Source organism: Littorina saxatilis, linkage group LG4 (genome assembly GCF_037325665.1).
Source record: "Littorina saxatilis isolate snail1 linkage group LG4, US_GU_Lsax_2.0, whole genome shotgun sequence".
In the NCBI taxonomy this organism is placed as follows: domain Eukaryota; kingdom Metazoa; phylum Mollusca; class Gastropoda; order Littorinimorpha; family Littorinidae; genus Littorina; species Littorina saxatilis.
In genome coordinates this window covers 110,332-137,587 of record NC_090248.1, presented here as the reverse complement: position 1 = coordinate 137,587, position 27,256 = coordinate 110,332, and the positions used below count along the sequence as shown (strand labels likewise).

The 27,256-nt window shown below is 40.5% G+C and overlaps 2 protein-coding genes across 3 annotated transcripts in view; one reads left to right on the top strand and one right to left on the bottom strand.

Moving 5' to 3' along the window:
* Positions 1-1,246: 1,246 nt before the first annotated feature.
* LOC138963729 (N-alpha-acetyltransferase 10-like) overlaps positions 1,247-27,256 on the bottom strand; it is a 26,229-nt gene continuing 219 nt past the window's right edge. The window contains exons 2-7 of one of the 2 annotated variants that reach the window (XM_070335579.1): positions 20,890-20,988; positions 12,719-12,777; positions 9,133-9,181; positions 7,191-7,351; positions 5,603-5,687; positions 1,247-1,692 (exon numbers count right to left, since the gene is read on the bottom strand). In XM_070335579.1, the coding sequence (XP_070191680.1) occupies positions 1,639-1,692; positions 5,603-5,687; positions 7,191-7,351; positions 9,133-9,181; positions 12,719-12,777; positions 20,890-20,988 (507 nt within the window). In that variant the 3' untranslated portion in view covers positions 1,247-1,638. Of the gene's footprint in view, positions 1,693-5,602; positions 5,688-6,036; positions 6,227-7,190; positions 7,352-9,132; positions 9,182-12,718; positions 12,778-20,889; positions 20,989-27,256 lie in introns of those variants that run through there. The other variant, XM_070335577.1, reaches the window with a different exon arrangement.
* On the top strand, positions 17,299-18,474 carry LOC138963510 (uncharacterized). Its single transcript, XM_070335389.1, has 2 exons — positions 17,299-17,569; positions 17,636-18,474. The coding sequence occupies exon 2, from the start codon at positions 17,858-17,860 to the stop codon at positions 18,422-18,424; it is 567 nt and encodes a 188-aa protein (XP_070191490.1). The 5' UTR covers positions 17,299-17,569; positions 17,636-17,857; the 3' UTR covers positions 18,425-18,474.

Sequence of the window (27,256 nt, the reverse complement as noted above, 5' to 3'; positions counted from 1 at the left end):
CCAGCAATCACAGTCTAGTGCCCTCCAAAGAACACTCGCTGGGGAAAATCAAATTACAAAACTTCGAAAGCACTCACGAGAAACGCGCAAATTCGCAATCACTCCAAGTTCTTATAAAAAACGCTGGCGCTGGACCCGAGTACTCTTCAGACTGGCTCGCTCCCCCAGTATGAAAGTTTTTGTCTTGTGCACGTGGATTTAAAAAAAAAAAAATTTTTTTTTTATTTATTTTACACAATTAAAAAAATTATTAGAGTAAAATAAAACATTAAAACGTTCATAATAAACAATAGTAAACAAGAATTAAAAAAAAAAATAAAAAAAATAGACCGCTCATGCCGGGAATCGAACCCGGATCACTTTGGCCATAGACGAATCGCTTTCCACCCGGATCACTTGGATTAAAAAAAATTTTTTTTTTTTTAAATTTATTTATTTTACACAATTAAAAAAATTATTAGAGTAAAATAAAACATTAAAACGTTCAGAATAAACAATAGTAAACAAGAATTAAAAAATAAAAATAAAAAATAGACTGCCCATGCCGGGAATCGAACCCGGATCACTTTGGCCATAGGCGGACGTGCTACGACAACTTTACTAGAGTTGTGCGCCTTGAATCACTGTGTGTATCTGTCGCTCTCTCTCTTTCAGTCTCACCGAGACCACACACTGCATTGTAGTTTCCTTGCCGAGACCAACGGCGACTTCCTGTCACGTGGTACATACGTCACAGAAATCGCCCATGAAAAAAAATTTCTCCACCTGCAAGCTACTTACCCACCGCCAAAGACGAGCCGCTGGTGCGGCTACATCAACAGCTTTTGTCTCGACAGTCAAGCGATTGGGCACGATACTTTGACAAGACTAATTACGGCGAGCCAATATGAGGTGCACTTATGTTTGGGCCAAGTGTAGATGAACGTGTATACACACTCACTCACACAGTTACACAGAGATAAACACTCATTCACACACACACACACACACACACACACAGAGATAAACACTCATTCACACACACACACTCAGTTACACAGAGATAAACACTCATTCACACACACACACACACACTCAGTTACACAGAGATAAACACTCATTCACACACACACACTCAGTTACACAGAGATAAACACTCATTCACACACACACACACACACACACTCAGTTACACAGAGATAAACACTCATTCACACACACACACACACACACACACACACACACACACACACACACACACACACTATTTAGACACATATCCTTTATTGGGAAACAGGCGAGAAAGTAGCACTGTCATGCAAGTGAAAAATGATGTACCACTGCCATTCATTCTTAGGAAAACAAACTGTGTTTTTGTTGTAACACTCTGTCGTTTGGTGGCAAGAACTGTCCTGCCTAGCTCTTTTCCTTGGAGATGTGGGGTTGGGTTGGGTGGGAGGTTATCAAATGAAAACCAAACAAACAAACAAACATACACAAACAGGCAGACACGTTGTTCTTGAATGCGGATTCTTGAGAAAAGCTGTGCTAATTTGATAAAAGTCCTGTGTATGTACTTGTGTGCACTTCAACATATCAAATAGTAAACATGTAATATCACTTCAACATATCAGATAGTAAACATGTAATATCACTTCACTAGGCACTTGCTTCAATTGCTTTTTGTGGTGACACTTCCTCTGTGATAGGAGCCTGTAACAAACAGTATAACAAGAGTGACAGGTGTTAGCATGTTCAGGTATAAACAGGTGTTGGTATGTACAGGTATAAAGAGGTGTTGATGTGTAGCTGTATGATCACAATGTGACAGGTATAAACAGGTGTTGATGTGTAGCTGTGTGCTCACAATGTGACAGGTATTAACAGGTGTTGATGTGTAGCTGTGTGCTCACAATGTGACAGGTATTAACAGGTGTTGATGTGTAGCTGTATGATCACAATGTGACAGGTATAAACAGGTGTTGATGTGTAGCAGCGTGTTTACAATGTGACAGGTATTAACAGGTGTTGATGTGTAGCTGTGTGATCACAATGTGACAGGTATTAACAGGTGTTGCTATGTAGCAGTGTGTTGACAATTTGTTTGTTTGTTTGTTTGTTTATTTGTTGCTTAACGTCCAGCCGACTACGCAGAGCCATATCAGGACGAGGAAGGGGGGGATGAAGGGGGCCACTTGTCAAGCGATTCCTGTTTACAAATGCACTAACCCATTACTTGTGTCCCAGCAGGCTTTAGTAAAACTAAATTAATACCTACTGGAAGATTACCAGTTTCCAGTATGTTAAAATAGGCTTAACCTATCTACTGCTGGACTTACATCAGAACACTAACAGATTAAACTATACATGAATCGCGAGACAAGCGGCAAGAGAAGAGATTTTTGGAAAAAATACAGGTGAATGAGCAAGAAGGCACAAAAAAGAAAAGAATTCATGAAGAAAAAGAGAGCATGACAGGAAAGAGGAACCAAAAATCTACCTAACAGCAAACTAGAAAGCTCCTGCGGTTCCAAAAACAGGAGGGGCCTTTAATTTCATAACCGCAGTGCCCCACTGCGGGATGTGTTGACAATGTGACAGGTATTAACAGGTGTTGATGTGTAGCAGTGTGTTGACAATGTGACAGGTATAAACAGGTGTTGATGTGTAGCAGTGTGTTGACAATGTGACAGGTATTAACAGGTGTTGATGTGTAGCAGTGTGTTGACAATGTGACAGGTATAAACAGGTGTTGATGTGTAGCAGTGTGTTGACAATGTGACAGGTATTAACAGGTGTTGATGTGTAGCAGTGTGTTGACAATGTGACAGGTATAAACAGGTGTTGATGTGTAGCAGTGTGTTGACAATGTGACAGGTATTAACAGGTGTTGATGTGTAGCAGTGTGTTGACAATGTGACAGGTATAAACAGGTGTTGATGTGTAGCAGTGTGTTGACAATGTGACAGGTATTAACAGGTGTTGATGTGTAGCAGTGTGTTGACAATGTGACAGGTATAAACAGGTGTTGATGTGTAGCAGTGTGTTGACAATGTGACAGGTATTAACAGGTGTTGATGTGTAGCAGTGTGTTGACAATGTGACAGGTATAAACAGGTGTTGATGTGTAGCTGTGTGCTCACAATGTGACAGGTATTAACATGTGTTGATGTGTAGCTGTGTGCTCACAATGTGACAGGTATTAACAGGTGTTGATGTGTAGCTGTGTGATCACAATGTGACAGGTATTAACAGGTGTTGCTATGTAGCAGTGTGTTGACAATGTGACAGGTATAAACAGGTGTTGATGTGTAGCAGTGTGTTGACAATGTGACAGGTATAAACAGGTGTTGATGTGTAGCTGTGTGTTGACAATGTGACAGGTATAAACAGGTGTTGATGTGTAGCTGTGTGTTGACAATGTGACAGGTATAAACAGGTGTTGATGTGTAGCAGTGTGTTGACAATGTGACAGGTATAAACAGGTGTTGATGTGTAGCAGTGTGCTGACAATGTGACAGGTATAAACAGGTGTTGATGTGTAGCAGTGTGTTGACAATGTGACAGGTAGAAACAGGTGTTGCTATGTAGCAGTGTGTTTACAATGTGACAGGTAGAAACAGGTGTTGCTATGTAGCAGTGTGTTGACAATGTGACAGGTAGAAACAGGTGTTGGAATGTACAGGTATAAACAGGTGTTGATGTGTAGCAGTGTGTTTACAATGTGACAGGTATAAACAGGTGTTGCTATGTAGCAGTGTGTTTACAATGTGACAGGTATTAACAGGTGTTGATGTGTAGCAGTGTGTTGACAATGTGACAGGTAGAAACAGGTGTTGCTATGTAGCAGTGTGTTTACAATGTGACAGGTAGAAACAGGTGTTGCTATGTAGCAGTGTGTTGACAATGTGACAGGTATAAACAGGTGTTGGAATGTACAGGTATAAACAGGTGTTGATGTGTAGCAGTGTGTTTACAATGTGACAGGTATAAACAGGTGTTGCTATGTAGCAGTGTGTTTACAATGTGACAGGTATAAACAGGTGTTGATGTGTAGCAGTGTGTTGACAATGTGACAGGTAGAAACAGGTGTTGCTATGTAGCAGTGTGTTTACAATGTGACAGGTAGAAACAGGTGTTGCTATGTAGCAGTGTGTTGACAATGTGACAGGTATAAACAGGTGTTGGAATGTACAGGTATAAACAGGTGTTGATGTGTAGCAGTGTGTTTACAATGTGACAGGTATAAACAGGTGTTGCTATGTAGCAGTGTGTTTACAATGTGACAGGTATAAACAGGTGTTGATGTGTAGCAGTGTGTTGACAATGTGACAGGTAGAAACAGGTGTTGCTATGTAGCAGTGTGTTGACAATGTGACAGGTATAAACAGGTGTTGATGTGTAGCAGTGTGCTGACAATGTGACAGGTATAAACAGGTGTTGATGTGTAGCAGTGTGTTTACAATGTGACAGGTATAAACAGGTGTTGCTATGTAGCAGTGTGTTTACAATGTGACAGGTATAAACAGGTGTTGCTATGTAGCAGTGTGTTTACAATGTGACAGGTATTAACAGGTGTTGCTATGTAGCAGTGTGTTTACAATGTGACAGGTATAAACAGGTGTTGCTATGTAGCAGTATGTTTACAATGTGACAGGTATAAACAGGTGTTGCTATGTAGCAGTATGTTTACAATGTGACAGGTATAAACAGGTGTTGCTATGTAGCAGTATGTTTACAATGTGACAGGTATAAACAGGTGTTGCTATGTAGCAGTATGTTGACAATGTGACAGGTATAAACAGGTGTTGCTATGTAGCAGTATGTTTACAATGTGACAGGTATAAACAGGTGTTGCTATGTAGCAGTATGTTTACAATGTGACAGGTATAAACAGGTGTTGCTATGTAGCAGTATGTTGACAATGTGACAGGTATAAACAGGTGTTGCTATGTAGCAGTATGTTTACAATGTGACAGGTATAAACAGTTATAACGAAATAAGACACAAAAGACAGCAGTAAACAAAGTAAGAACATTCTCACAAAGTACAAATTGGATTGGATTGGATTGGATAAGATTTACAGTCCAGTGAGGTTACCCTCATGGAAATTCGGGCTGCTTTCTCCCTGGGGAAAGCGAGCTGCCATACATACGGCGCTACCCATATTTTTTTATTTTTTTCCTGCATGCGTGTATTCATGTTTCCTGAGACTTAATGCCGTGTGAGATGGAATTTTTTTTTTACTTTATTCCAAGTCCCACGGGTATTTGATGGACATTTTTATCTATGCCTATACAATTTTGCCAGGAAAGACCCTTTTGTCAATCGTGGGATCTTTAACGTGCACACCCCAATGTAGTGTACACGAAGGGACCTCGGTTTTTCGTCTCATCCGAAAGACTAGCACTTGAACCCACCACCTAGGTTAGGAAAGGGGGGAGAAAATTGCGGCCTGACCCAGGCCTGAACACGCAACCTCTCGCTTCCGAGCGCAAGTGCGTTACCACTCGGCCACCCAGTCCCAAATAAGACACAAATTACAGCAGTAAACAAAGTAAGAACATTTTCACAAAACAGAAATAAGAAACGAAAAACAGAAGTGTGCTGCACCATGGTTTACCTTTTCTCTGAACTCTGAGAGTATTCTCCGCATGGCGTAGGCGTCCTCACCATCAGCATAATACTTGGGCTCTATCTCACTGATTCTGTAACAAAACCATGGCTCTATCTCACTGATTCTGTAACAATAACATGGCTCTAATCTCACCGATTCTGTAACAATAACATGGCTCTAATCTCACTGATTCTGTAACAATAACATGGCTCTAATCTCACCGAGTCTGTAACAAAAACATGGCTCTAATCTCACCGATTCTGTAACAATAACATGGCTCTAATCTCACTGATTCTGTAACAAAACCATGGCTCTGATCTCACTGATTCTGTAACAATAACATGGCTCTAATCTCACTGATTCTGTAACAATAACATGGCTTTAATCTCACTGATTCTGTAACAAAACCATGGCTCTGATCTCACTGATTCTGTAACAATAACATGGCTCTAATCTCACTGATTCTGTAACAATAACATGGCTCTAATCTCACTGATTCTGTAACAATACCATGGCTCTATCTCACTGATTCTGTAACAATAACATGGCTCTGGCTCACTGATTCTGTAACAATAACATGGCTCTATCTCACTGATTCTGTAACAATAACATGGCTCTATCTCACTGATTCTGTAACAATAACATGGCTCTGGCTTACTAATTCTGTAACAATAACATGGCTGATTCTGTAACAATAACATGGCTCAGATGACTGCCACCACACACACTATGGAGTGTCTCTGAACTAGGTTTTGAGTGTTCCAAAATGTGGGAGTGTCTTTTTTGTTTGTTTGCTTAACGCCCAGCCGACCACGAAGGGCCATATCAGGGCGGTGCTGCTTTGACATATAACGTGCGCCACACACAAGACAGAAGTCGCAGCACAGGCTTCATGTCTCACCCAGTCACATTATTCTGACACCAGACCAACCAGTCCTAGCACTAACCCCATAATGCCAGATGCCAGGCGGAGCAGTGTGGGAGTGTCTGTTGGAATAGTTCTTTCTTTCTTTATTTGGTGTTTAACGTCGTTTTCAACCACGAAGGGTTATATCGCGACGGGGAAAGGGGGAAGATGGGATAGAGCCACTTGTCAATTGTTTCTTGTTCACAAAAGCACTAATCAAAAATTTGCTCCAGGGGCTTGCAACGTAGTACAATATATTACCTTACTGGGAGAATGCAAGTTTCCAGTACAAAGGACTTAACATTTCTTACATACTGCTTGACTAAAATCTTTACAAAAATTGACTATATTCTATACAAGAAACATTTAACAAGGGTAAAAGGAGAAACAGAATCCGTTAGTCGCCTCTTACGACATGCTGGGGAGCATCGGGTAAATTCTTCCCCCTAACCCGCGGGGGGGGGGGGGGGGGGGGGGTTGGAATAGTTCTGTCATCATATATATATATATACAATGCTAAACAACAAGCCTGAGACTACTCACGCGAACTTGATAGTGTCTGTTGGAATAGTTCTGTCAGTGTCATTATAATGCTAAACAACAAGCCTCTACTCACGAGAACTTGAGTGTCTGTTGGAATAGTTCTGTCAGTGTCATCATAATGCTAAACAACAACCCTCTACTCACGAGAACTTGAGAGTCTCTGTGTAGAGGTGTAGGGCGGCCCTGTTGCTCTTGCGGACGTGGAGAGAGACGTACTGTGCGTTGAAACACTCCACCATGGCACGTGATGCCTGGTCCATTAACTTCTGGGCCAAACCCAGACGCCGGTGTGAGCGTTTGACAGCCTGAAACACACAGTGTGTAAGAAACGTACAGAGAGAGAGAGAGAGAGAGAGAGAGAGAGAGAGAGAGAGAGAGAGAGAGAGAGAGAGAGAGAGAGAGAGAGAGAGAGAGAGAGAGAGAGAGAGAGAGAGATGTATGTGTATGTTCACTGTGTAATTGTCTGTGATTGTCAATGAGTGTAGGCAATGTACGTGTCAAAGATCCTGTGTGATTGTCAGCAATGTGTCAGAGATCATGTGTGATTGTCCGAGAGTGTAGGCAATGTGTCAAAATAATGTTGTTATGACTTATCTTGTAATGTGGCCAAACAAGATACCAACAGACATTCTTTCTTTATTTGGTGTCTAACGTCGTTTTCAACCATTCAAGGTTATATCGTGACGGGAAAAGGGGGGAAATGGGATAGGGGAAAGGGGGGAGATGGGATAGAGCCACGTGTTAATTGTTTCTTGTTCACAAAAGCACTAATCAAAAAATTGCTCCAGGGGCTTGCAACGTAGTACAATATATTACCTAATTACTGGGAGAATGCAAGTTTCCAGTACAAATGACTTAACATTTCTTACATACTGCTTGACTAAAATCTTTACAAAAATTGACTATATTCTATACAAGAAACACTTAACAAGGGTAAAAGGAGAAACAAAATCCGTTAGTCGCCTCTTACGACATGCTGGGGAGCATCAGGTAAATTCTTCCCCCTAACCCGCGGGGGGTATACCAACAGACAAACTAATGTTATGACTTATCTTGTAATGTGGCCAAACAAGATACCAACAGACAAACTAATGTTGTAATGACTTATCTTGTAATGTGACCAAACAAGAAACCAACAGACAAACTAATGTTGTAATGACTTATCTTGTAATGTGACCAAACAAGATACCAACAGACAAACTAATGTTGTTATGACTTATCTTGTAATGTGGCCAAACAAGATACCAACAGACAAACTAATGTTGTTATGACGTATCTTGTAATGTGGCCAAACAAGATACCAACAGACAAACTAATGTTGTTATGACTTATATCTTGTAATGTGGCCAAACAAGAAACCAACAGACAAACTAATGTTGTAATGACTTATCTTGTAATGTGGCCAAACAAGAAACCAACAGACAAACTAATGTTGTAATGACTTATCTTGTAATGTGGCCAAACAAGAAACCAACAGACAAACTAATGTTGTTATGACTTATCTTGTAATGTGGCCAAACAAGATACCAACAGACAAACTAATGTTGTTATGACTTATCTTGTAATGTGACCAAACAAGAAACCAACAGACAAACTAATGTTGTTATGACTTATCTTGTAATGTGGCCAAACAAGATACCAACAGACAAACTAATGTTGTTATGACTTATCTTGTAATGTGGCCAAACAAGATACCAACAGACAAACTAATGTTGTTATGACTTATCTTGTAATGTGACCAAACAAGAAACCAACAGACAAACTAATGTTGTTATGACTTATCTTGTAATGTGGCCAAACAAGATACCAACAGACAAACTAATGTTGTTATGACTTATCTTGTAATGTGGCCAAACAAGATACCAACAGACAAACTAATGTTGTTATGACTTATCTTGTAATGTGGCCAAACAAGAAACCAACAGACAAACTAATGTTGTTATGACTTATATGTAATGTGACCAAACAAGAAACCAACAAACACAATAATGTTGTTATGACTTTTGTTATCTTGTCATGTGTTTGGAATGACTCGGAGACAGTCAACTTGCAGCTAGTGTTGATGGACAAAGCACAGGGATCTTACCAGGGATGTGATGTGTCCATGGGGTACTGAATCCTCAGGATCTTCTTCCCTGCAAATGATGCCAAACAAAATAAAACGTGTCTCAGTGTTGTTCCCACCCCAGACTCAGAAAACAACATGGGTCTACCGATGTGAAACCAGGCATGATGCAACTCTTTATCCAATAACAGGCTTTCTGAACATATAGCCAACAGCAATGTGACTGAGTGTGAGATGTGAAACAAGGCATGATGCAACTCTTTATCCAATAACAGGCTTTCTGAACATGTAGCCAACAGCAATGTGACTGAGTGTGAGATGTGAAACAAGGCATGATGCAACTCTTTATCCAATAACAGGCTTGAACATGTAGCCAACAGCAATGTGACTGAGTGTGAGATGTGAAACAAGACATGATGCAACTCTTTATCCAATAACCGGCACGAACATATAGCCAACAGCAATGTGACTGAGTGTGAGATGTGAAACAAGGCATGATGCAACTCTTTATCCAATAACTGGCTTGAACATATAGCCAACAGCAATGTGACTGAGTGTGAGATGTGAAACAAGGCATGATGCAACTCTTTATCCAATAACAGGCTTTCTGAACATGTAGCCAACAGCAATGTGACTGAGTGTGAGATGTGAAACAAGGCATGATGCAACTCTTTATCCAATAACAGGCTTGAACATGTAGCCAACAGCAATGTGACTGAGTGTGAGATGTGAAACAAGGCATGATGCAACTCTTTATCCAATAACAGGCTTTCTGAACATATAGCCAACAGCAATGTGACTGAGTGTGAGATGTGAAACAAGGCATGATGCAACTCTTTATCCAATAACAGGCACGAACATATAGCCAACAGCAATGTGACTGAGTGTGAGATGTGAAACAAGGCATGATGCAACTCTTTATCCAATAACAGGCTTTCTGAACATGTAGCCAACAGCAATGTGACTGAGTGTGAGATGTGAAACAAGGCATGATGCAACTCTTTATCCAATAACAGGCTTTCTGAACATGTAGCCAACAGCAATGTGACTGAGTGTGAGATGTGAAACAAGGCATGATGCAACTCTTTATCCAATAACAGGCTTTCTGAACATGTAGCCAACAGCAATGTGACTGAGTGTGAGATGTGAAACAAGGCATGATGCAACTCTTTATCCAATAACAGGCTAGAACATGTAGCCAACAGCAATGTGACTGAGTGTGAGATGTGAAACAAGGCATGATGCAACTCTTTATCCAATAACAGGCTTGAACATATAGCCAACAGCAATGTGACTGAGTGTGAGATGTGAAACAAGACATGATGCAACTCTTTATCCAATAACAGGCTTTCTGAACATGTAGCCAACAGCAATGTGACTGAGTGTGAGATGTGAAACAAGACATGATGCAACTCTTTATCCAATAACAGGCTTTCTGAACATATAGCCAACAGCAATGTGACTGAGTGTGAGATGTGAAACAAGGCATGATGCAACTCTTTATCCAATAACAGGCTTTCTGAACATATAGCCAACAGCAATGTGACTGAGTGTGAGATGTGAAACAAGGCATGATGCAACTCTTTATCCAATAACAGGCTTTCTGAACATATAGCCAACAGCAATGTGACTGAGTGTGAGATGTGAAACAAGGCATGATGCAACTCTTTATCCAATAACAGGCACGAACATATAGCCAACAGCAATGTGACTGAGTGTGAGATGTGAAACAAGGCATGATGCAACTCTTTATCCAATAACAGGCACGAACATATAGCCAACAGCAATGTGACTGAGTGTGAGATGTGAAACAAGGCATGATGCAACTCTTTATCCAATAACAGGCACGAACATATAGCCAACAGCAATGTGACTGAGTGTGAGATGTGAAACAAGGCATGATGCAACTCTTTATCCAATAACAGGCTTTCTGAACATGTAGCCAACAGCAATGTGACTGAGTGTGAGATGTGAAACAAGGCATGATGCAACTCTTTATCCAATAACAGGCTTTCTGAACATATAGCCAACAGCATTGTGACTGAGTGTGAGATGTGAAACAAGGCGTGATGCAACTCTTTATCCAATAACAGGCTTTCTGAACATGTAGCCAACAGCAATGTGACTGAGTGTGAGATGTGAAACAAGGCATGATGCAACTCTTTATCCAATAACAGGCTTTCTGAACATGTAGCCAACAGCAATGTGACTGAGTGTGAGATGTGAAACAAGGCATGATGCAACTCTTTATCCAATAACAGGCTTTCTGAACATGTAGCCAACAGCAATGTGACTGAGTGTGAGATGTGAAACAAGGCATGGTGCAACTTAACACTTTCTACCCCACCTATGTTGACCAAGTTTTTTTTAGCCGAGACCAGCTGTGCTGCAGCAGGTCACTCAGAAATGTAGTAACTGTGCAGTAACTGAGTATCGACACGCTGGAATGCAGGCGTTAGATGGACAATACAGGAAGCGATATAAGCTAACAGTCTGAGCGGATATATATGCGTACCTGGTCAGATAGAGCCATCCGTACCTGGGAGACAATGAGTTAATCCAATAACAGGCTTTTTCTAAATAAGCATTTTGTGACATGGTGTAAAGCACAAGTTTACATTTTGTGTTTAGGGTTAGGGTTATGAACAGCAAGCACTTACATTTTGTGACATGGTGTAAAGCACTTACATTTTGTGTTTAGGGTTAGGGTTATGAACAGCAAGCACTTACATTTTGTGACATGGTGTAAAGCACTTACATTTTGTGACATGGTGTAAAGCACTTACATTTTGTGTTTAGGGTTAGGGTTATGAACAGCAAGCACTTACATTTTGTGACATGGTGTAAAGCACTTACATTTTGTGTTTAGGGTTAGGGTTATGAACAGCAAGCACTTACATTTTGTGACATGGTGTAAAGCACTTACATTTTGTGACATGGTGTAAAGCACTTACATTTTGTGACATGGTGTAAAGCACTTACATTTTGTGACATGGTGTTAGTGTTATGAACAGCAAGCACTTACATTTTGTGACATGGTGTAAGTGTTATGAACAGCATGCACTTACATTTTGTGACATGGTGTAAGTGTTATGAACAGCAAGCACTTACATTTTGTGACATGGTGTAAGTGTTATGAACAGCAAGCACTTACATTTTGTGACATGGTGTAAGTGTTATGAACAGCAAGCACTTACATTTTGTGACATGGAGTAAGTGTTATGAACAGCATGCACTTACATTTTGTGACATGGTGTAAGTGTTATGAACAGCAAGCACTTACATTTTGTGACATGGTGTTAGTGTTATGAACAGCATGCACTTACATTTTTTGACATGGTGTAAGTGTTATGAACAGCAAGCACTTACATTTTGTGACATGGTGTAAGTGTTATGAACAGCATGCACTTATGCACTCTTTTGTCGAATGTGCCCAATAAGGGTCCGATTTCTCTGAAACTTGTCTTGTTTTAATTGTTATCTTTTTTCGTCGAGCTGTGCCCTATGTAAATCATATTTTCAGTAAATCACTTTGTGTCACAATTTTCGACACCAAATCTAAGCCATGGCCATATAGCCAACAACAATGTGACTGAGTGTGACTTACATTTTTGCCAGAACGTAGCCAACGATTTTTCCTCCTTCATCCTCAGCCACGTAAGAAAGCTGTAGAACAAAAAGAAGACATTATGTGCAGCCTGTAGAACAAAGAGAAGACATTATGTGGAGACTGTAGAACAAAGTGGTTTTCCCTTTTGTTGTTTCAATATGATGGTATATGTCCGCTGAGGTTGAGGGGCGAGGCAGTGGAGTTGAAATTAAATCCTAGTTTTGCCTGGCAATAATCTTACCTTTTTTTGCACTGGATGAATGAATTATATCTGTGGTGTATTGATTGTATTAGTGTATTGAATGTATCATTATCATTATCGCTAGGCTGTTGTGTTGCCAAGCATTTCATATGCTTTGCTGGAGCCATATGGTCACGGCTCAGAAATGGCGTCGAACTCCACCCTTACCCCATTCAAACGCCCCACACACTCAGTTGTGGTTTATTCTACCTTTGAAAGTACTGACACGGGGTGCAGATATGAATAAAGTTACTATTCTGGTAGAAACCGAAAGGTTTGATGACTTTGTTTTCAAGCAAGGCGCAATAGTAGAGTGAATTTACGTCGATTTTCGGGCCGGAAGTTGGGACACTTTTTTACTTGGTGTCGAAACGTCGTATTTGCGCGTCCTACACACACTGCTTGGATAAGAACTTGATGAAGATGGAAAGAGAAGGTGTTAGTTATTGTTTACATACTGCACGATAACCAGTACCTCACCCCAACAGTCGGCTGAGATCAAGTTTAGATCCAACGGCGAGTGTGTTACTTTTCGTGTTAGGAGTCACGTAGGCAGTTTTGGCTTTTGCCGCGCTTTTAATAATGATGACTTTCTTTCTTTATTTGGTGTTTAACGTCGTTTTCAACCATTCAAGGTTATATCGCGACGGGGAAAGGGGGGAGATGGGATAGGGGAAAGGAGGGAGATGGGATAGAGCCACTTGTTAATTGTTTCTTGTTCACAAAAGCACTAATCAAAAGATTGCTCCAGGGGCTTGCAACGTAGTACAATATATTACCTTACTGGGAGAATGCAAGTTTCCAGTACAAAGGACTTAACATTTCTTACATACTGCTTGACTAAAATCTTTACAAACATTGACTATATTCTATACAAGAAACACTTAACAAGGGTAAAAGGAGAAACAGAACCGTTAGTCGCCTCTTACGACATGCTGGCAAGCATCGGGTAAATTCTTTCTCGTCCCAACCAATATGGGACTCCCCCTAACCCGCGGGGGGTAATAATGATGACAGACGTTTAACTAAGCGATAAATTTGGACAAGAAAGAACAATCTACTACCCCCAAAAAAAATTATGCACAAACACAGAAGACAAAGCAATGAAAATAAGTCTTAAGTTCGTTGTTGTGTACTATCGTGTTACCGCAAAAAGTAACAACGTAAATCAAAGTTATTTAACGACATGTTCCTGACTTCCAACAGTGGAAACAACTGTTCTATCGTCTGCTACAAAGTTGCATTCACTGTCTCGAACTCAGAACTCAGTGTGGCATGGAGGACATGGACGATAACGGCCAAGGTAAGAACCACTGGTTTTTCGTTGTCTGTAACGTGCACTCACCTGCAGTTTGAAACACTGTTATTTTCACTAAATAACAACTTACTTCCTTTTTTCTTCCATCTGAAAGTTAGAAGTGTTATTGTGATTTGATTTGATAAAGTTTGCATTTTTTAGGACAAAGATTTTTCTTTATTTTGATTTTTAAAGACATCTGTTTGAGACGATTCAACCAATTTCCCAAGTTATTCAGCTTTCATGTCATTGCATGTGTTTTTTCTGGCCTTTTCTATAGTCTTTCCATACAGTTCACCTTGTGCTTTGTTTTCATGCCATTTTAATGAAATAAATGACAGGAAAAAGAAATATATGTTTTTTTACGTTGTGTGTGTTACTCACACCACTCGCACATCGTGAGAGGTAACACACTCCAATAGTTTGTACAGTTATCTTGAAAATTATTTAAATCTTGCTGGAACAAAGTAAGGAATGAATCAAGTAAACAGAAAATGATGTCTGTGTTTATTGTTTTGAATTAGAGTGGTTTTTTTTAGGAACAGTGTTGAGTGTGTAACTCACATCACTCCAATAGTTTGTACAGTTGTCTTGAAAATTATTTAAATCTTGCTGTAACAAAGTAAGGAATGAATCAAGTAAACAGAAAATGATGTCTGCGTTTATTGTTTTGAATTAGAGGTGTTTTTTTAGGAACAGTGTTGAGTGTGTTACCCACACCACTCGCACATCGTGAGAGGTAACACACTCCAATAGTTTGTACAGTTATCTTGAAAATTATTTAAATCTTGCTGGAACAAAGTAAGGAATGAATCAAGTAAACAGAAAATGATGTCTGCGTTTATTGTTTTGAATTAGAGGGTTTTTTTTAGGAACAGTGTTGAGTGTGTTACTCACACCACTCGCACATCGTGAGAGGTAACACACTCCAATAGTTTGTACAGTTATCTTGAAAATTTTTTAAATCTTGCTGGAACAAAGTAAGGAATGAATCAAGTAAACAGAAAATGATGTCTGCGTTTATTGTTTTGAATTAGGTTTTTTTTAGGAACAGTGTTGAGTGTGTTACTCACACCACTCGCACATCGTGAGAGGTAACACACTCCAATAGTTTGTACAGTTATCTTGAAAATTATTTAAATCTTGCTGGAACAAAGTAAGGAATGAATCAAGTAAACAGAAAATGATGTCTGCGTTTATTGTTTTGAATTAGAGTTTTTTTTTAGGAACAGTGTTGAGTGCGTTACACTAGTTCCAATACCTTGTCTCAGGATAAACAATATGTATTTTTTTATTACCCCTTCAATTTACTAGAGAAATATAAACGTTGAAGTGAAAACTTTTGAATATTCTTATTAGCATTTTTGTAATTCATGGCTGCTGGTGTATAAGTGTGTTACTTCTATATATATATACGACTAGTGTCTGTGTGTCTGTGTGTCTGTCTGTGCGCGATGCACGGCCAAAGTTCTCGATGGATCTGCTTCAAATTTGGTGGGCTTATTCAGAGAGACCCCGGACACAACCTCATCGATGAGATATTTCAACACGTGCTCTCAGCGCGCAGCGCTGAACCGATTTTGGTTCCACCTCAGCTATTTTGGTTCCACCTCAGCTACCCGGGCCCCCATACCGACACACCATAGCCGCTACACCACATCACAACGCCAAAGTTCTCGGTGGATCTTTTTCAAATTTGGACACCGTATTCAGCTACACCCCGGACACAATATCATCGATGAGATATTTCAACACGTGCTCTCAGCGCGCAGCGCTGAACTGATTTGGGTTTTTGTGTTCATTTCACCATTATAAGTAACTCTTCCTTATCTTCTCCAGTGTTTGGCGTTTATCTCCCTTCCTTCGTGTGGCTTTCCCGTTTGTAACTTACTATTACTATTTTTAGAATGTCACTGCGCTGTCCACTGCGCTGTCCACAACGCTTCCCTTGCACCCGTAAGTTGTTCTTACTGTCAAAGTGAAAAGGTCGAATCAATTTATAGCCACGCGAAAAATACACTCTCACCTATCTCTATATATTTATAGATACAGATATGCATATATATATACAGCTTCTCTGTGTGTGTGTGTGTTTGTGTGTGTGTGTGGGCAAAAACCTGTGTATTGTAGAGTTCTGTTTGTGATGTGGTCTAGCGGCTATTGTCTGTCTGTATGTTCTGGCATGTGAGAAGCCACAACAGATAATATAGGGCTAAGAAATAAGCTCTAAAATTCTCAATCCCGTTTGACAGGACTTCGCCTTCAAAGGTGATTGTGGTGAACCGCCACGCTGTCTGTCTCTGTCTCGCGCCGTTCACCTCAAATTCCCGTTTCTGAGTAACTATTTTTAGAATGTCACTGCGCTGTCCAGAACGCTTCCCTTGCACCCGTAAGTTGTTCTTACTGTCAAAGTGAAAAGGTCGAATCAATTTATAGCCACGCGAAAAATACACTCTCACCTATCTCTATATATTTATAGATATAGATATACATATATATATATATATACGGCTTCTCTGTGTGTGTGTTTGTGTGTGTGTGTGTGGGCAAAAACCTGTGGATTGTAGAGTTCTGTTTGTGATGGGGTCTAGCGGCTTTTGTCTGTCTGTATGTTCAGGCATTTGAGAAGCCACAACAGATAATAATTATAGGGCTAAGAAATAAGCTCTAAAATTCTCAATCCCGTTTGACAGGACTTCGCCTGCAGAGGTGATTGTGATGAACCGCCACGCTGTCTGTCTCTGTCTCGCGATTCACCCCGGCGAAGCCGGGTATTCCTCTAGTACACCAATATGTCAGCTGCAAAGTTAGTGTTAGTAACTCACTCAGTTCTGAAAGTAGAAAAAACGTGTACTAGAGTACCATATCAATTAATCATCACTGAAGTGTGTGTTTTTAAATGCATATTAACCTGACTTTGACATTTTTTCATGATGTATTCAAGTTTTACTTTTGTTACGGTGAGTTTTTGTTGGTGATGCCTCTAATTGTGTGTATGTCACTATGTGTGTGTATGTCACTATGTGTGTGTATGTCACTATGTGTGTGTATGTCACTATGTGTGTGTATGTCACTATGTGTGTGTATGTCACTATGTGTGTGTATGGAGGCAAGGGAAGGAGAGAAAAATGCAAGGGATAGAGTCAGTAAGGTAAAAATAAAAAATTCATGTGCCATGTCCCTGCCGCCCCGAATAAAAAAAAAAGAACAAAATAAAATTAATTTAAAAAAAAATAAAAAAAAGAGATTCTGATTCACAAAGTGTACATTAGCCTGATAATTTACCATATATGGTCATAATATTGTTTAGGTTGTGTGTGTGAGTGTGTTACATTAACCATACCAGCTACCTAGATGTGGTAATAATATTGTTTAGGTTTTGTGTTCCTATGTTGAAGGTTCCCCAGCAGCATGATGGACAGACTTTCGGCCGATACCTCAAACCATGGGGATCGGCCTGGAAGTTCTGTGATACTCTGTCCTGATACCTCAAACCATGGGGATCTGCCTGGAAGTTCTGTCATACTCTGACCTGATACCTCAAACCATGGGGATCTGCCTGGAAGTTCTGTGATACTCTGACCTGATACCTCAAACCATGGGGATCTGCCTGGAAGTTCTGCGATACCCTGTCCTGATACCTCAAACCATGGGGATCGGCCTGGAAGTTCTGCGATACCCTGTCCTGATACCTCAAACCATGGGGATCGGCCTGGAAGTTCTGCGATACCCTGTCCTGATACCTCAAACCATGGGGATCGGCCTGGAAGTTCTGCGATACCCTGTCCTGATACCTCAAACCATGGGGATCGGCCTGGAAGTTCTGCGATACCCTGTCCTGATACCTCAAACCATGGGGATCGGCCTGGAAGTTCTGCGATACCCTGTCCTGATACCTCAAACCATGGGGATCGGCCTGGAAGTTCTGCGATACCCTGTCCTGATACCTCAAACCATGGGGATCGGCCTGGAAGTTCTGCGATACCCTGTCCTGATACCTCAAACCATGGGGATCGGCCTGGAAGTTCTGCGATACCCTGTCCTGATACCTCAAACCATGGGGATCGGCCTGGAAGTTCTGCGATACCCTGTCCTATGTGGAGGAGTACCAGATCCCTCCCCAGGACATCCTCATGAAGATGCAGGATGTCTTCCTCCACGATGATGGGAGGAACGTTTTGTACACATTTTAGTTGTAGCATGTAAATGTAACACAGTGGAACCCACCTATTGAAACCCCCGCCCCCCCTCCCCCCCCCCGCCCCCGATGTAAAACTCTTCCTTGTTAACACTCCCTTTTCTCCAATGTTCTGTTCCTAAACTCTGTAAATTTACAGCACCGCCCCCCCTCCCCCCCCGCCCCCGATGTAAAACTCTTCCTTGTTAACACTCCCTTTTCTCCAATGTTCTGTTCCTAAACTCTGTAAATTTACAGCACCGCCCCCCCCCCCCCCCCCCATCCCTTTCTTGTCTTTCTTTCTTTATTTGGTGTTTTAAACGTCGTTTTCAACCATTCAAGGTTATATCGCGACATCCCTCTCTTGTGAGACCTGATTTTGTGTCATATAGACTTGGTTGTCTTTATACGGTGCAAATCACTGTACCTTATCAGGTTTTCTCAAGGAGCACTGACACTCTACTTTTTTGTGGCAAGTTTCCTTGTGTGGTCAGCAGTGCTATTAAGGGTTTGTTCACTTTCCCAACTTGTGTTTCTGAGCCACGTGCTATATTTCCTTATTTCTGTGTTCAGTAAACCTACTTTTTGGCTCACGTAAGTGTAGCCTATGCGATGATAAACTTTGTCTGTCTGTGCGTGCGTGTGTGTGTGTGTGTGTAATAGAAACTTTAACATTTCCGAGTCTATGGATAAAGCTCGCATAAGAAGATTACGTCTCGGTCAAAAGTGTTTGACGTGTGTGATAGAAACTATTTGAAGACGTCACATTATGACGTAAGAGAGTTAGACGTCACGCAAAGGAACTGAAAGTCTCGGTCATTGTTATTGTGAGCGGGCCGAGACTAGTTGACAGATCCAGGGTCTCGCTTTCTTGCACAGTTTCACCTATGCTTACTGTGTGTGTGTGTGTGTGTGTATGTGTGACGGAGTGATTGAGTTTGTGTTACTGTTTGTCGATTTCTTACGTGAGCCTTTAAGGCTTCGCCTCTTGTTGATAAAGCAATCATATCTTTACACAACCAATAGGTGTTGGAGTTGTATTTGAGGCCTACAATTAAATTTGCTTAAAGCAAGCCATGCAAAAAAGACTGCAACTGTGAAAACGACAAAAATTGGTGTTGTACTGTAACAAACTCAGAGACACTTTCTTTGCTGATATGAATTTACCAGCATGATGAATGTGTCAACAACAGTTTCAATAGTTGTGTAGCAACCATGGTGTCATTCTTACAATTAATTTCACAATTAACTGAATGCACTGAATAGGGACAACGTTTTGTTCATGTTATGACACTCATTGACGAATATTAACAGCATTTTTCTTGATAACTTCAAAATCCGCCTTCAACCTGAAGATTTGTTGTTGGGTTTATCAAGTTTTTTTGTACAGTGTATTGTTTTCATTACCAAGTGGATGGATATATACTTTATACCTTACAAAATAATGTGAAGTAAGACTTTTTTGGTGAAATGTAACACACTCAGTGTCAAAAGTGAGAAAATCTTCTCTATATTGTGAATTGGAGCATGGTAGAAGTCATAAGACATCATTGTTAGGTTGTTATGGTTTTGCTCTTTCATTTTTCATTCTTTTGCATGCATTTTTCATGTGAATATCTTGACAGTGTCCTAAAGTTTGATTTTTTTGGTGAAATGTAACACACGCATTGGAAACTTTTAGGAATGACTTGACAGATAACTGATAATGGGAATAACGGGTCCGGTATCATTGCTGCATTTCAACTCTTTACTATTATGTACTTGTTTCTCTTCCCATTACATTTATTTCTAAGGTTTTGTGTGTAAAATAAATAGGAATTTCGCAGTTTTGAATGTCTGTGTTGTGAGACACAGAAAGTTGATTTTTGTTTGAATACATTTTGACATCTTAATTGTTCTGATTTGATTTTTTTTGCAGACTGTCCGTATGAAGTGTGTGGAACTAAGAATAGATTGACTGCTGAAACCGTAATCTTTTCAGTTCTTTGAGTACTTGTTTGATCGTTGTTTTGTTTATTGGTGTTCATGTAACACACACACATTCCTAGGGTACCTAGATATGTAGATTATTGCTGTCGGGGAATGCCACTTTTCACAAATGAAGATCAAGGTAGACACTAAATAATGCAGTTAACTTTTATTGTGTAATAGGTTTACTGTTAACTGTATATTAGAAAACAATGTGTGACACGGTGTTATGTAACACACTCCAGTTAAAATTTAAAATGCAATTCATTCCGCAGTAATTGATGAAAATACATTGTTACTGCCCAGACACAACTAAACACATAAACAGTTTTGCTGGACCCCAAAATGGAAAGTAATCCAAGAGTTTGTATTTGTGACTCAAGTGTCCCACAAATTCGACACCTTTTCTGAGCCATGACCATATACATGCAACTGCAGATGCTTGGAGAGCTGATGTGACGTGTTATATATATATATATAATTACCTGTGGCCAGGACAGTCCATGGTAAAAGTAGTACTTCATCTGATAGTTCTCTGGTAAACACAGCAGGTTGCAATGTTGCATGTTCATCAAGTCTTCTGGCTGGAGAATAAATGAAAACGAACAAAATGAGGATCACATCGACTGGTTAAAAAGTGAAGTAAACATAAACATTGGTGCCCTCATTGTACTATCACTGTACATGAGCTGGTTGACAATGACAATTTAAACATATCAAATTTGTTTAGTGTTACTGTTAGTGTCATTTGTAATTTTAAGAGTTAACTTTGAAGTTAAAAGAGAAAATGTTACCAATAAAGACAAAATGAAATAATAATTTATTTATTTGATTTAACAGGGTGGCTCGGGAACCGACGAGTCGGTGCTTGAGCCCCAAGGTACGGGAACCGGAGGTCACCGGTATCTCACAAAATAGACCTTCTTAGTTTTCCATATATTATGCCAGTGGGCTCACATCCACGTCGGACATTTTTTCCAAATGTCCTATACATTTTTCATGCAAGAGGACATATGTCCTATTGTTTTTGTCACAAAGTGGTCATTGTCCTATTATGCTTTTATTTGATCCGGACATTGTCAGTACTTTCCAATTTACAGTAGTTTGATTGGCTATTTTATCGATGTTTTGCGAAGCGATGTGTCTCTCCAAGCAGACGAAATTTGGGGAGACTTTATGTGGTTGTTTTTTATAGAGAAGAGCTTCCAAGGGTCGCAACTCTGAACGCTCCGAGCTGGTTGACAGTTGCCTCCCTTCGCGTTTTTCCCCCGAAAAAGCAACATGCCGCCAAAACGAAAATTGGTGCCAGAAAATAAATGTCCTATTGATTTATTTTTGTTCAGGACAAATGTCCTATCTTTTTTGCATTGTCCAGGACATTTGTCCTATGCCACCTCTCATGGATGTGAGCCCCTGCCTAAGCACATATGCTCCATTGACCTCAGTTGGTAGCAATTTGCTCTCAGATTCTTGAGGTCGTTGGTTCAAGGCCTGCCATGGTTTTTACAATTAGGCAATTAATGACTAAATGTTTTAATGTTGACGGGGAATCGAGATGAGGGTATGGTGTATGTGTGTGTGTATGTGTAGTGCGATTTAGAGAAACCTACTGGACCGATCTTAATTAAAGTTTACATGAGAGTTCCTAGGTATCATATCTCCAGATTTTTTATTTTATTTTATGATTAATGTCTTTGATGACGTCATATCCAACTTTTTGTGTAAGTTGAGGCCGCACTGTCACGCCCTTATTTTTCAACCAAATTTGTTGTAATTTTGGTCAAGCAATCTTTGACAAAGTCCGGACTACGCGATTGCATTGCAGCTTGGAAGCTTATAGACTAGTTAATTAGTTTGCTCATTAAAGTTGTCATTAAAATAAATTTTTCGCAAACAGATTTAAAATTGATTGCATCGTATTCTTCATCAAATTCTGCATCTAAAAATATATTTTCATGTGTCATGTTTCCTCTTAAAATGTGATCACAATTAACGCAAAAAGATTAGTTAGCACTACGATTAAAATTAAAGAAATCGATCCAAAAATGAGTTTGTTTGTCAAGTAATCTTCGACGAAGCCCGGACTTCGGTATTGCATTTCAGCTTGGTGGCTTAAAAATTAATTAATGACTTTGGTCATTAAAAATCTGAAAATTGTAAAAAAAATAAAAATTTATAAAACGATCCAAGTTTACGTTCATCTTATTCTCCATCATTTTCTGATTCCAAAAACATATAAATAACAGCTATTGTGTTTTCAGCGTAGCAATAGGGTCCGATATTTAGACTCGAACAAGTATAATGCGACTCGTCTTCGACTCGTCGGCATTATACTTGTCTCGTCTAAATATCGGGCCCTATTGCTACGATGAAAACACAATAGCGTTTATATAGCTATTCTGACATTAAATTCTGTGTTAAAATCATGTTTTTGTCAGCAACAAGGACCAGAATGGTCCATGTCGTTGATTGCAGACGACGGTTCCCTTTCTGCATGAAGCCACGGAAATAACCGAACATTGAAAAACCCACGGACATGTATTACGGAGAAAACTCAAGATAACCGGATGCTTAGCATTACGTCAATATCTTAGGAATCATATGACGTTATGACGTATCATGCTTGCATACGTAGATTGTATGTTCGAAAGTCTGACTTCTGTTGGGAATTCGCGTGGTGAAGACTGCGGTAAATCTGTAGATGATAAGAGAACAAGGATTGTCTCAGAAGAAACGACGAAATGCTTCAGACCGGTAACTTCATTTCAACATTGCACTACACAATGGACGTTCTATGTGACAGGAGAGTTTGCTGATTTTGTGTTAAACATTGGTGATTGGAGAGATCGTCTGCAAAAATCAGAGATAGGTCGCTTCAGATTGCAGCTTCTGGAAATTTGCAAGGTTTGCTGCCAGTTAAACAACTGGATTTTACACGTAATGTATGTCATGTACAGTAAGCAACAACAAAAACACACACAAAGCAAATGGCATCGTCTGTCGACTAGCCACAGACACAAGCCTGGCGAGGTATGCGTGTACTTTATACACGTGGAAGAAACCGGAACCATGCGTCTTTGTTATTGCCGATATCGTTTGGATATCGGCAAAAATGGCCAACTTTCGTAGCGTTATGCTTTGATGATCGGAAAAGGGATGTGTGAGACCATCCAATCACAGCCCCCGAATCCCCCCACGTGTCCATCAGAATAGCTATATTATGTTATATTTGGATTAAAAACAAGCTCTGGAAATTAAATATATAAAAATTATTATCAAAATTAAATTGTCGAAATCAATTTAAAAACACTTTCATCTTATTCCTTGTCGGTTCCTGATTCCAAAAACATATAGATATGTCTGTTTGGATTAAAAACACGCTCAGAAAGTTAAAACAAAGACAGGTACAGAAAAGCGTGCTATCCTTCTTAGCGTAACTACTACCCCGCTCTTCTTGTCAATTTCACTGCCTTTGCCATGAGCGGTGGACTGACGATGCTACGAGTATACGGTCTTGCTGAAAAATGGCATTGCGTTCAGTTTCATTCTGTGAGTTCGACAGCTACTTGACTAAATGTTGTATTTTCGCCTTACGCGACTTGTTATACTCTTCCATAAATTCGTCATATGCATTCGTCTGACGAGTTTATAGCGATAGGCATTTTTTGTTGTTGTTGTTGTTGAGTTGAGCATTTTGTTCCGTCACTTCCGGTTTATGAGAAAAATGTTCCGATCCCAGCAGCCTTTGTTTTTCTACCGTTGTCACGTGACTCCTCTTCTTTCCGCGTTTTGCTGTCCATCATGGCGGAGAATGATCGGTGTTTGCATGTTGGCCAGCATTTTGATTCCTATAGTGATTTACATGAAGCTGTGACGCGATTCTGCCAGACATCACATACACGCCAGTTCAAAACGCCAAAAGCAAAAAAACTGCATCAATTTTGGTCAATTTTGAAGCGAGTTACGCCCGTTTTAAAATAAAAATGACGTCATTCTACTTCCACTACAAAGTTGGGTCTTAAACTTTGTGATCAACACGTTGATGTTGCTAATTCTGTGATTTCAACTTGAGACGGCTCTCCGTAGTCAGCGAGACATTAAGCAATGATAATAAATAAATAAATATATTTGTCCAAATGTGTTTAATTTTAAACTTTGTGATCAGTTTGTTTGCGAGAGACAGTTTGCGAGCGGAAGAGGGGTGGAATTGTGAGACAGTGTGGCGCGCATAATGTGTGTGTGTGTGTGTGTGTGTGTGTGTAAGATCTGCGGATCAATAACACCAGCAAAAACAATAATTGACCTCTAAAAAATAAAATACACACCCATCATATATATTAGCATTGAGAATTATCCGAATGCGGATATATGGGAGCTAGATCTTCCTGTTACAGGGGCGGCGGAGCGTCAAAATCATTGGGGGGGCCAGGGTTTTTATGGGGGGGGGGGGGGGGGGGGGGGGGGGCTGGAGTATTACGGACAATGTTGTCAGCCGGGTATGGAAACTTTTCGGCCCTTAAAGTCTGACAATGTTGATGAGCAGGGGAGGGTGTACCGTGTAAACTTTACATATTTTTTTTTAGGCAATATATAGAGTTATGTACGAGTATATAGAGTTAGAGCCCACTTTTTACTGGGGGTATAATAATAATAATAATAATGTTATCTAATAGCGGGATAAACCAGAGTTTTAAGGCTACGGTCTCATCCAGCTTTACAAATCCGCACACACACAAAATAATAAATAAATAAAATATATACATATAAGAGATATAAAAATCAAACATACACATATGGCGGGATTCACCAAGACACCATGTGAAGTACGTCATACATGACGCCATATTGTTACTAAAGTGACGTGACCGCTGAGGATGTATGACGTACACTACACTCTTGCCTGGTTATCGATCGTAGGATACAAGTTCAAGCTTATTCAGTCTCATCATTCAGTTTTGTTAAAACTTTAGCCTTCCTGTAGCCAAGTTTGTTCGTGTCGTTAGCATATTTGCTGGTTGAAGACCAAGCGAAACGATATCGTGCCGCTAGCATATTTGCTTGTTGAAGACCAAGCCAAACGATATCGTGCCGTTAGCAGCCTAAACCAAACGATATCGTGCCGCTAGCATATTTGCTAGCCAAACGATATCGTGCCGTTAGCAGCGGCCGACGAATCTACCGTGTGACGAACTTACTGGTAGCGGGTCGGGTCACTTTGTGCCCCGGACTACCCCGGACTACAAGAAATGTTTGGACAACAAAGACAGATCTATTGATCTGTGTTTATTTACAAAACCCTTTGTGCCCCAGACTACCCCGGACTACAATGTTTGGACAACAAAGACAGATCTATTGATCTGTGTTTATTTACAAAACCCAGACCTTGTGCCCCGGACTGCCCCGGACTACAAGAAATGTTTGGACAACAAAGACAGATCACGTGATGCCACAATCTATTGATCTGTGTTTATCCCCGAGTACGCTAAAACTAGGGCTCAGCAGACTTTAATTGTGTGTGTGTCTGTCTGTCTGTCTGTCTGGACTTAACAGCTTATTGCTGGGAAACTATTGGGCGCAGTTCGTTCAAAAGTTCATCATGACGTCATGCCTCCCTGTAGTCTTTTTCTCTCGCGCGGTGTGTGTGTGTGTGTGTGTGTTCATTTTGTGCACATGTGTTAGTGTTACTGTTTGTGTGTGTGTGTGTGTGTTTGTCAGTGTGTGTGTGTGTGTGTGTGTGTGTGTGTGTGTGTGTGTGTGTGTGTGTGTGTGTGTGCGCGTGCATGAGTCTGTACTCGTGTGTGTGTGTGTGTGTGGTTGTGTGTGTGTATGTCTGTCTGTCTGTGCGTGTGTGTGTGTGTGTGTGTGTGTGTGTGTGTGTGTGTGTTGAGCGATTCAGACTAAACTACTGGACCGATCTTTATGAAATTTGACATCAGAGTTCCTGGGAATGATAGCACACGCTTTCCCTTTATATTATATTCTTTGTGCCCCGGACTGCCCCGGACTACAAGAAATGTTTGGACAACAAAGACAGATCATGTGATGCCACAATCTATTGATCTGTGTTTATCCCCGAGTACGCTAAAACTAGGGCTCAGCAGACTTTAATTGTGTGTGTGTCTGTCTGGACTTAACAGCTTATTGCTGGGAAACTATTGGGCGCAGTTCGTTCAAAAGTTCATCATGACGTCATGCCTCCCTGTAGTCTTTTTCTCTTGCGGTGTGTGTGTGTGTGTGTGTGTGTGTGTTCATTTTGTGCACATGTGTTAGTGTTACTGTTTGTGTGTGTGTGTGTGTGTGTTTGTGTGTGTGTGTGTGTGTGTGTGTGCGTGCATGAGTCTGTACTCGTGTGTCAGTGTGTGTGTGTGTGTGTGTGTGTGTCAGTGTGTGTGTGTGTGTGTGTGTGTGTGTGTGTGTGTGTAAGAAAGAGAGAGAGAGAGAGAGAGAGAGAGAGAGAGAGAGAGAGAGAGAGAGAGAGAGAGAGAGAGAGAGAGAGAGGGAGAAACAGAGGGAGTGAGGGAGAGAGAGTGTGTGTGTGTGTGAAGAGTACTCGGGTCCAGCGCGAGCGTTTATTATCAAGCTGTCGAACTCACAGAATGAAACTAAACGCACTGCTTTTTTCACGGCAGTGGTTGAACATAAACTTGTTGACGACTTAAAATTGTGTGTCTGGGTTTTGTAAATAAACACAGATCAATAGATTGTGGCATCACATGATCTGTCTTTGTTGTCCAAACATTTCTTGTAGTCCGGGGTAGTCCGGGGAACAAAGTGACCCGACCGCTGGTAGCCGTGAAGAGAGAAGGGGGCCGACTCGGTGTATGAAATGATTGAGGGTAAATGCCGATATAG

Bases quoted from the DNA above. Each gene is read 5' to 3' on its own strand.
- LOC138963510 (XM_070335389.1), top strand. From the start codon at position 17,858: ATGGGGATCTGCCTGGAAGTTCTGCGATACCCTGTCCTGATACCTCAA.